The sequence below is a fragment of the Chelonoidis abingdonii genome, chromosome 20 (genome assembly GCF_003597395.2).
Source record: "Chelonoidis abingdonii isolate Lonesome George chromosome 20, CheloAbing_2.0, whole genome shotgun sequence".
In the NCBI taxonomy this organism is placed as follows: Eukaryota; Metazoa; Chordata; order Testudines; family Testudinidae; genus Chelonoidis; species Chelonoidis abingdonii.
In genome coordinates, this window is record NC_133788.1 from 2,741,611 (window position 1) to 2,751,577 (window position 9,967).

The 9,967-nt window shown below is 59.8% G+C and overlaps 1 protein-coding gene across 1 annotated transcript; it reads right to left on the minus strand.

Annotated features, from left to right (window-relative positions):
• Positions 1-7,902: 7,902 nt before the first annotated feature.
• On the minus strand, positions 7,903-9,930 carry FZD9 (frizzled class receptor 9). Its single transcript, XM_032787480.2, has one exon. It carries the CDS (start codon positions 9,788-9,790, stop codon positions 8,042-8,044), a length of 1,749 nt encoding a protein of 582 aa, XP_032643371.1. The 5' UTR covers positions 9,791-9,930; the 3' UTR covers positions 7,903-8,041.
• Between the last annotated feature and the right edge of the window lie 37 nt (positions 9,931-9,967).

Below are 9,967 nucleotides of genomic sequence, written 5' to 3' on the forward strand. Positions count from 1 at the left end.
CGCTGAGCTGATCTGTGTTCTGAGGGGAACACGCAGTCCTGGAGCATGGGGCTGCAATTCCCAGCAAAGGCTTCAAACCACCAGCCGGGACGCGGCCCCGGGCTGGTGCAGGCAGGGGGCTGCTTTATCTGACAGCTTCCTTGGGGTAGTTTTCCTGCTTGCCCTGACTGCATCCTGCTGAGCATGTCAGTGACACGCGTGTCACTCCCCAGGTGGAGGCTCCCCATGTTAACCTGCCAGCAAGACCCGTTTCAGTAGCCACGTAGCTCGAGCAAGGCGCCTGCACGGCCAGGCCTGACTCCCCTGAGCATGGCCCCCGGCTGCCCTGGGCACTCCTGCCCTTACCCCCAGCGGGATCTGGTTCTGGTGTGGCAGCGTGCGGGATGCTGGCAGCATGAAATCAGGTCAGTTTCAAACACTGAGTGAAAAGGAGTTTTATTTACTGCCCCCCCCCAAGCCTCCACCCACTGCTTGGGCTTTAACAACAGCGTTTGTCTGTTATCGGAGCTACTTCTCTCTCCTTGCTGCCTTTGTGTGAGACCCCCTGCCCCCAACCAGCAAAGCAGAGCGCTCCCCCTCTGACCTGGGCCAGCCCGAGGAATCCCAGCCAGCTGCAGCATTCAGACACAGGTGTGATTTGTACATTCATTGCGTCCAGCTCCGTTCCTGCATGGCCGCCGGTACTGTGGTGTCTGACACCGAGACTCTTGCTGAGGATGTGTCTGTACTGAAACACTGCACCAATTTGCCCTTAAATTGGTTTTTAACCCAGCTTAAGTAAATCGGTGTCAACCCGAGCGGACACTCACCTTTCGGTTGAAGAGTGGCATGTTTTGGGTTAGCTTAAATAGACTCAGGCTAAATGCACCTAACTTGCTCTTAAACCAAACTAAGAGCGTCCACACGGAGGTGGCACTGGTTTAACGAAAGTTGTTTAAATTCACACTGTGTGTTAAACTGGTGTGGTGGCTTCCTCCTCTCCCCAAGGGCTCCCCCCAGCATCCGTGCAGGAGGGCAAAGTGCTGAGTGTGGTGGGTGGGGGTCTGCTTCACTGCGCCCATGTGGCTCTGCAGGAACTTCCAAGGACTTACCTTGCCTTTACGTGGGAACAGCTTATAGCCCCTTCTAGGTGTGTTGAAAGATGAGGCAAAAAGCTCATCCATCCAGACCCCTCCACGGCTCTCCTCAATGCAGAATCTACAAGCACCTTCTGGAGGTGGCTGATTTCAGCCTCTGGCAAGCATTCCCCTGGTCAGGGAGACACAGCCCCATGGGGAGCTGGTGGGTGTGGACGAAGGCTGCAGGATCACCTTAGCAGCAGCCGGGTGGAGATCTCTCTGTGACAGAAGCACTGAGTCCCCCACTGCTGCTCAGGATGGGCGAGGGACTCCAGCCCTCACGTGTGACAGACTGCAGGGATGGGGCACTTGGACCTGGCTGTGGGCTCCTACAGGTCAGCGACGAGCGAGGTCCACAGCTGCAGAGAGATGGAGAAGGCAAGGCACGTGCCTGTCTGCCCACCCATCAAACCCCCGCCTGGCTACCTTGTACTCTGCATCGCGATAGCCAAGCATGTACCTGGATCTGACAGGCCTCATTGCAAACTGACTCTCCCAGACTTGTGGGTCTGGGATAAGCTGATGAAGGCAACCAGCTTGTCTGAATGGCTAGGGAGTTGCCACAGCACCTCTCTATTGAGGCAATAAAAGTTCCTCGTTAGCTCAGCAAACAGCCTGCCTAGCAGCTGGCATTGGCTGGGTGCCTTTTCCTGGAGGAGGCAGAGCGAAGACTGCCCAGGATGCCACAGCAACCCTGCTCCTTGCGGAGACACATGCTTGCCAGGTGTTGCTGGAGGTGCCTGGGGAGTTGGGCTTGCTGGAGTTTAACTGGGACTAGCCAGAAGGGGAATGCCCGGTGCTTTCCAGCCCCTGCGCTCTGATCCTGCTCCCTGTGGGAGAGCTGAGGATTGTGCTTTTGAAATCCAGTGGCAGCAGCTCAGATTCGCAAGTGGAAAACCCAGCTGCAGAGGACAGGGGTAGGTGCCCCGCAAGGGTGATGCAGCAGGAGCACCTGGAGAGCGTGGGCAGCCTCCAGGCCTCCTTCCAAGCTGGCAGCAGGGGAAGGCTGGAGTGGCCTCTGTTGTCAGCTAACACAGCACACTTAGAAGATACGAGACAGCCCTGCCCTGGCACAGCCTGCAGCTCCCAGCAGGGCACCATCACCTCTCTGCCGACAGGCTCTCCAGAGCCCTCTGTTGGGAGTGGGATCCTGGGGGGGATCCAGATCTGTTCGAAGCCCCAGGTGCTCCAGGGCATCCCAGGCTGCTATTGCTCAGCCCCGGGTGGCTGAAAGCCCTTGGCACTGAGGAGACAGACTTTGACCAGTAGGGGACATAACTTAGCCCACGCCCCAGTTCATGGTATTCTTCACCTGTCCCCCACCCGGCCATTCTGCAGGTGTCCTCTCCCTGCCCCACCCCTTTCCAACACGCAGACTGCATCATTCCTCATATTCCCCATGGCCCTCCAGCATGCCTCATGCCCCTCCATCATCCCACATCCTCCTCCATCATCCCACCCCCACCATCATCCCCTATCCCCCTCCATCATCCCATCCCCACCATCATCCCCCATTCTCCCATCCCCCCCATCATCCCATCCCCACCATCATCCCCCAGCCTCCAATCCCCCTCCATCATACCATCTCCACCATCATCCCTCATCCTCCCATCCCTCTCCAGCATGCCTCACGCCCCTCCATCATCCCCCATCCTCCTCCATCATCCCACCCCCACTATCATCCCCCNTTGAAGTCCAAGTATATTAAAATCTACTGCACTTGTCTTATTTAAAAAAATTAGGAGGAGGACATCAGGTTCATCTGGCATGATCTGTCTTTGCTAAATTCATGTTGCATTATCATTTACCTTCATGAGGTCAGACTAGCAGTTCTGTAATTGCCAGCATCACTTTTTTGCCATTTCTTAAATATAGGCATGATGTTAGCTACTCTCCAGTCATGTGGTACTACCTCAAATAGATGGATTTATTAAAAATCCTTGCTGCTGGACTAGCAGTCTCATGTGCCAGTTCTTTCAGTATTCTGGATAGAAATTATTCCCTCATCCTTGGATCCCCCTCTATTCCCCCAATACTACTCCATCATCATAATTCCACCATCCTCCTTCATCCCCCCATCCCCCTCCATCATCCCATCCCCACCATCACCCTCATCCTCCCATCCCCCTCCATTATCCCCATCCTCCTCCATCATCCCATCCCCACCATCATCCCTCATCCTCCCATCCCCCTCCATCATCCCACATCCCCCTCCATCATCCCATCCCCACCATCATCCCCCATTCCCCTCCATCATCCCCCCCCCCTCCATCATCCCCCATGTTTCCCATGCCCGCACTCCCTTGTGGGAAGGAATGAGATTCTGCAGGGCTGAGGCAGGAACCCCTTGGCCAAGCCAGACAGCTCCAGCAGAGCACCCGCTGGGCATGCCGGAAGCATGCCTCTGCCCCGAGTCAGCAGGCCCTGCAGACCAGCCTGTGTCCCAGCTCAGGGTTCTCCACGGCACAGGGGGTGAAAGGCCTGTCTTGGGCTCAGCACTCATGCAGCGGGAGCCAGACCCCGTTTCTCCAGGGTCCCATTTGACAGGGTTGGGATGGCCATGAGAGGCAGCCACACAACGGGGGTCGGGGGGGTGGGTGTCGAGATTGGTAGCAGGCCTTCGCCTTTGCCCCAGAGCACCCAGAAAGGGCCATAAGCTGCTCCCATGTAAAGGCAAGGTAAGTCCTTGGAAGTTCCTGCCAGGTCCCCACAGGAGGAGGCAACCTGACCCATGGAACAGGAACCGGCCTGTCTGCAGCCTCCCAGCCTCCCCCATGGAGACCATGGTCCAGCACGCAGAAGCTACTTGGGCTGAGCTGCAGCGCTGCAGGTGAGGCTACGCAGTGAACCCAGCACAGCCACCTCCCCCTCGCTGTCTCTCTCCTGGGGACCTGTACCCCTAACCCCTGGGCCCTCCTGCCTTAACCCTCCCCCGCCAGTTCACAGCAGGAGAAACCTTCCCCTTTTCAGGGACCCGAAGGGAGCACCAGGCCCCAGGGGAGCTGCCAGAGCAGGAGGCAGGGTGGCTCCAGCATTTTTTAGATAAACACTGTCACAATTGCTTGTTCCCATGCTCCCTGGGCCTTAACCACTTGCAGATATATTAGCACCAGCTGCCCGGGGAGCCCTTCACCCCCTTCTGGGGAGCTTGGCCCAGGCCAGCCCTGCCAATGAGAGCGCCTCGACCATGGCAGGACATCCCGCTGGCCTGCAGCTGCTCTTTGTAGCAGGGCAGGGAGGAGCCCAGTGCAGCAGGGGGTGGAGGGGAAGCTCTCCAGGTGAGCTGGGGGGAGATCGTAGGAGCTGGTGGATGTTCAGGGGCTGACTCCAGGCCAGCTTCCTCCCCCCCCCGAGCGAGGCAGAGTGGGGCACCCACAGAGCTGGTTCTCCACAGCCAGAGCTCTCGGCATTCTGCCCCATGCCCCCCCACAGCGGGCAGGGGGCAGAGATGGCAAGTGGAAATGCCAGCTGGTTGCACTGATCTGTGCACGGAGACTCCAAAGCTAGGGGCTGCAGGCAGAGAATCTGCTCCAGGTCCTTCTCCTCCACAGGGCAGCAGCTGGCAGGAGCGCCTGGGAGCATGGTCCTCCTGCCCCCACCCTAGGGGCTGGCCTGAGCCAGTCCCGCAGGCCCTAAGGCAGGTCCTGGTGTCTGGGGCTCCTCACTCAGGCCAGGCAGGGCCCACTCATGCCCTGAAACAGGCCCCACCTCCGCACGTAGCTCCCTGCCCATCGGTGCATCCCGCAGGCCTTGCTACCCCCCTACCCCTGTCCAGGGCTGTGCGACTCCCTGCTGACAGCACCTGCCCTCCCCGCTCAAAACACAGCACCATGAGGCCCTACTCCGGGAGCAGCTGGCCGCCCTGCAGCTTCGAGAACAGGACTGTGACCCAGGAGCCTCAGGCCTCTTTCCCAAGGGCACTGGGCCGCAGGACCAGTTCCTCCCGCAGCCTCCCACCCCGTGGCACATCTCCTGCCCCCGCAGCCGAGCAGCCAGCTCTGGGCAACCTGCACAGGAGGATGAGGAGCAGAGCCCGGGCCCTTTCTGGCTTCTTTATAAAGGGACCTGGGATCTTTGTTCTAAATCACAGGTGTCTGCCCTCCTTCACCAGCCGGGTGGGTCCGGTCCTGCTGGAGGGCTGCCTGCAGTGCCTCTCCCCCTTGCAGGCTTTAGATTCTGTGCCCAAGAGCCCCCCCGCCCACATTTTAACGCTCTTGGCTCTCCGCTGGCCATGCTGCATAGTCGCTGCAGAGCCCTGCAGGGGGGCCACGCAGGAAAACCACCCGCTGGGACAAACCTTCACAGCCTCTTCTCTACGCCAGGCAGAGGCTCCCGGCATGTTTAATTCTGGAGCTGCTGAGCCCTTAGACCGCGCCAACCCGGGCCCAGGATAGGAATAATGGCACCTTTTGCACCCCGTGACCCAGTCTGAGAGCAACCCAAATTCCTTCCTGGAACAAATGTGATGGCCTCAGCGTAGGGCCCGATCCTGCTCCTGCGGCGTCACGGGGAGTCCTGCGCACCGGGGCAGAGGATCCAGCCCTTTAACGAGCATGTCTCCACTAGCGAGAAACCTAGTGCCAGGACTGTGGTTCAGCCCCAAGCCCAGCCCCACACTAACACACACAGGCAGGCCCAGTGACCCATAGCGTCAGGACACAGCCAGCCAGCACAGGCGCACACACCGAGACACAACAATGTGTGTGCGCGCACACACGGGGACAGTCACATGCACCCAGCTACGTACACATGCGTGTGCGAACCGCATGCCAGAGGCACACAGGTGCACCCGGACCCACGTGGTGTTTGGGCAGCAAATTCCTCATTTGCGGCGAGAAGCCGGCTCCCCTCCCCACGCCCCATGGCTAGCTCCCCACTCCCCCTTCCCCCAGGAAGCTCATTCCACCAGCTGAGCGCTGAGTGTCTCTCCGGACAATGGGGAAGCCGAGATGGGTCTGTAACCAGATCAGAGGATAAATTAAGCCACACAAGTTTCCATTCTCCGCACCTCAAAGCCAAGCTGAGCCCCTCCCCTCTCGGCCTGGAGCCCACCTCTTCACTCAGACCCCAACGTTCCCCATTCGGGCTAGGGACACCCCTCCATGCTCCCCATCCAGTCAGCCCCCAAATGCCCATGTCCTCTCTCCCTCTCCCCCTCACACAACCCCCACCCCTCTTCCAGGTACTGAACACCCCACCTCCCCCATTCAGCCCCAGAGCTTCCCTAGGGAGCTAAATCCCCCTTCCCATGCTGGCCCGGGGGCTGCGCTCAGGACTTTCCTGGGAGGGGAGCAGACAGCGATGTGTTTCCCCTCTGCTGTCGAAGGCCTGGGGCTCCCCCCACGCGGTTATTCGCCTGGCATTGAGCTCCGGCGGCGCGAGGTACCAGCACAAATCACCTACAGGGAACCGAGTGGAAAACATTATTCGTGAGCCTGACATTCGGCATGAAAACCGGTCTCCTGCAGTGGGAGAGAGGCGGGCGGAGCAGGGTGCCAAAACTAGCACTGGGGAGCCATGGAGCTACCCCGGCCAAGGGGAGGGGGAGGGGAGCCTCCCTGGGGGGCAGGGGGGTGAGTAACCCAGTCCAGCTCCAACAGCGCAGCAAAACAAACAATCCTGGAGTCAGACTGGCCCCATGTCACCCCCCCAATACACACACACACGCCTCCCAAATCGACCCATTTACAAAACAGCCGCCCACCGCTCATTGGCCGGCAGCTGCAGCATCTCCCTGGGGAACACATGCTCCAGAACCCAGCCAGGAGCCACAGGGCCAGGCTGGTGCAGGGGCTGCTGCCGAGGGAGCCGCCATGGGCCCTGCCTTTCGCCCAGGGGAGCTGGCCGGGCAGTAGCCATGGCAAAGCAGAGGACCGGAGTGGGGGGAGCTGTGGCTTGAATGATCCTTGGCCTCCAGGCTGTCCATGCAGGAAGGGAGCCTGGGGTTCTCCTCTGAGCAAACAGAACAGACGGCTGGTGTGTAAGCCCCACGGCCAGCCTCCGAGGGGACCTGTGCTAGGACACTCTGGGGGCTAGGGCTGGGAGAGCAGGGCAAAGGGGGCAAGGACTGAGCTGTGTCGGGAGCCCAGAACTAGACTAGGAGACGGGGTGGGCTGCAGGGCAGAGCATCAGTGGAGTGTGGGGGGCTCAGCTGCAGGACAGAAGGGGAGCCCACACTCTTCCCACTCAGCAGCACCACTGTCCCCTCTGGCAGAAGCGACGCTCCCCTCTGCGGCTCACCACCCCATGCCACTTGTCCAGGGGACAGAGCTGAGGGTGGCCCGGCCCCTCGTCCTGACCCCCACACCCCTGGAGTCCCTCTGCTAACTACCAGCCCCACTGCTAGCGCTCAGCTAGCACACCCTAATCCCTTCCCCAACCCGGTTCCATTCAGGTCGGGGGGGGGAACACCCCCCCCCAACCAACAACCCCCCCAAACAGCGCAAGGCTCAGTTGAAGTAACACATCAGGGTTTATTGTTTCCATTCCTTGCACCTAATGATTAAAAAAAAGTTCTAAAATAAATTACAGAATTAAATAACCTCAGGCTGGATTATTTCCTCATCCCCCCCCCGCCCCCCGCAAAAACCAAGAGTTAAACCAGTCACTGGGTTTGGCAATAGCAACATAAGAAAACACTCTAGGAAAAGCAGCTATTGGTTTAGCAGGTATCCCAGGCCAAGGCCCTCTGCCAGGGAGCTCTCCTCGGGTCCCTCGGCTCTAGTACCCCATGCCAGGGTGCATTCGCCCCCTCACAACTCAATCTCCTCATTCCCCCACTCCGCGTGAGCTCCCTGCTGTTGGCCAGCCCTCGCCCCCCAAACAGCTGGGCATGCACTCAGCAGGCCCATTCCCTTCCCTCCTAGCCCCTTACCCGTGAGAGATTCTCTGTGCTGCGTCCGCAGTCAAAGGGAGACCCACTTCTAGACGTGTGTGGGATGGTCCAGGTAAGGGTCTGTTTTGGTCATGTGTAACATGACCATAGGGGCTTTGTAGTGGCAATGCGCCCCAGTGCAAGTGACCCCGCTGCAAGGCTTTCCCCTAGTCCTCATGCCCAGTTTTCTGTTGCACAGGCTCTGCCAGGTCTGGAGCGTCTTGGAGCTCCACACCCACACGCCACTGGTGATGCCCACCACCAGTGACATGAAAATCTTTAGCATAAAGACAGCCACGGTGGGTACTGAGGCTTCCAAGGAGCAGTGGGTGCTGCGCTTGCCGGGGAAGGCCATGCAGCCGTGCTCCAATGCCCTGAGGTTCCAGTAATCCATATTGAGCCGTTCGTAGAAGTAGCAGACAATGACGCATGTGGCTGGGACGGTGTAGAGGATGGAGAAGACCCCGATCTTCACCATCAGCTTCTCCAGCTTCTCTGTGTTGGTGCCTCCCGTCTTCATGATCTTCCGGATGTGGAAGAGAGCGACGAAGCCCGTGAGGATGAAGGAGGTGCCGATCACCAGGTAGCAGGACAGCGGGATGAGCACGAATCCCGTCAAGGCACCGACATCCATGCTTCCCACATAACAGAGCCCAGTGAGCTCATCTCCTGCCACCTTCCGCATGGTGAGGATGACAATAGTCTTCATGGCTGGGATGCCCCACGCAGCCATGTGGAAGTAGCTGCTGTGGGCTTCAATGGCCTCGTGTCCCCATTTCTTCCCAGCTGCCAGGAACCAGGTCAAGGTCAGGATGACCCACCAGAGCGAACTGGCCATGCCAAAGTAGTAGAGGATGAGGAAGACAATGGTGCAGCCGGTGCTTTCTAGCCCCTCCTGGATGATGTACAGCTCCCCGTTCTCCCGGTCGCAAGCTATGTTCTCGGCCCCAGCCACCGACCGAATGATGAAAGCCACTGAGTAGACGTTGTAGCACATGGAGAGGAAGATGATTGGTCTCTCCGGATACTGGAACCGGTGCGGGTCCAGCAGGAAGGTGAGCACAGTAAAGGCCGTGGAGACGAAACACAGTGTTGACCAAACTGCCATCCATATGAAGGCAAAGTCTTTGTCCTCCCGGGACCAGTACACATCCACCCCAGGGGAGCATTTGGGGGCACAGGAGAGGCTCTTCTCCACGTACTGGAACTTCTCGGGGTTTTCACATGACCCCAAGCTGTTCAGCCCCCTGCCCTCTCCAGCCCCTGAGGGCCTGGGGCGCGGTGCCACCGGGAGCATGCCCTGTCCCTTCGGAGCGTCCCCGGGGGTGGCGTTCTCGGGCGCCTCCATGCACAGGGCATTGGGATCGTTCTTGGTGGGCAGCTTGCTGCAGTCCAGGGACTCTGGCCAGCCAAAGTTGAACTGCTCCATGATAGGGGCGCACTTGTGTCGGGCCTGCTCACACATGGGCTTGCAGGCCGGGATGCTGGTGCTCACCTGGTCCGTGCACATGGGGGCGTAGAGGGAGCAGAGGAAGAAGCGCAGGTGGACGTGGCAGCCGTACTCCACCAGGGGGGCAAACTCGTGCAGCTTGATGGCCGCCTCCCGCTGGTTCTCGTGCCCCATGTAGTTGGGCATGCGGGTCATGTTGTACCCGATGCCCTGGCACATGGGGATCTCGATGGGCTGGCACCTGGCCTGGCGGCCCCGCTCGATGTCATAGGAGCCGATCTCCAAGGCGGAGGCCAGCCCCAGCTGGCACAGGAAGGACAGGATGATTTTCAGGCGCAGGGCTGCCATGGCTGGCTCCGGGCACGTCCCCGGCACCCCGCTACCGCCAGGGCTGGGCGCTGCCAGGGCGCTACAGAAACGCCCCCATCTTGCCCCAGGCAGGGAGGGCACCAGCCAGGCAACCCCCTGGGCGCGCCGCCTCGCCTAGCCCCGGGCCGGGCAGCGCCCCCCGGCCAGCCCCATGGC

Coding starts and splice junctions, on each gene's coding strand:
- FZD9 (XM_032787480.2), bottom strand. CDS start 9,790: ATGGCAGCCCTGCGCCTGAAAATCATCCTGTCCTTCCTGTGCCAGCTG.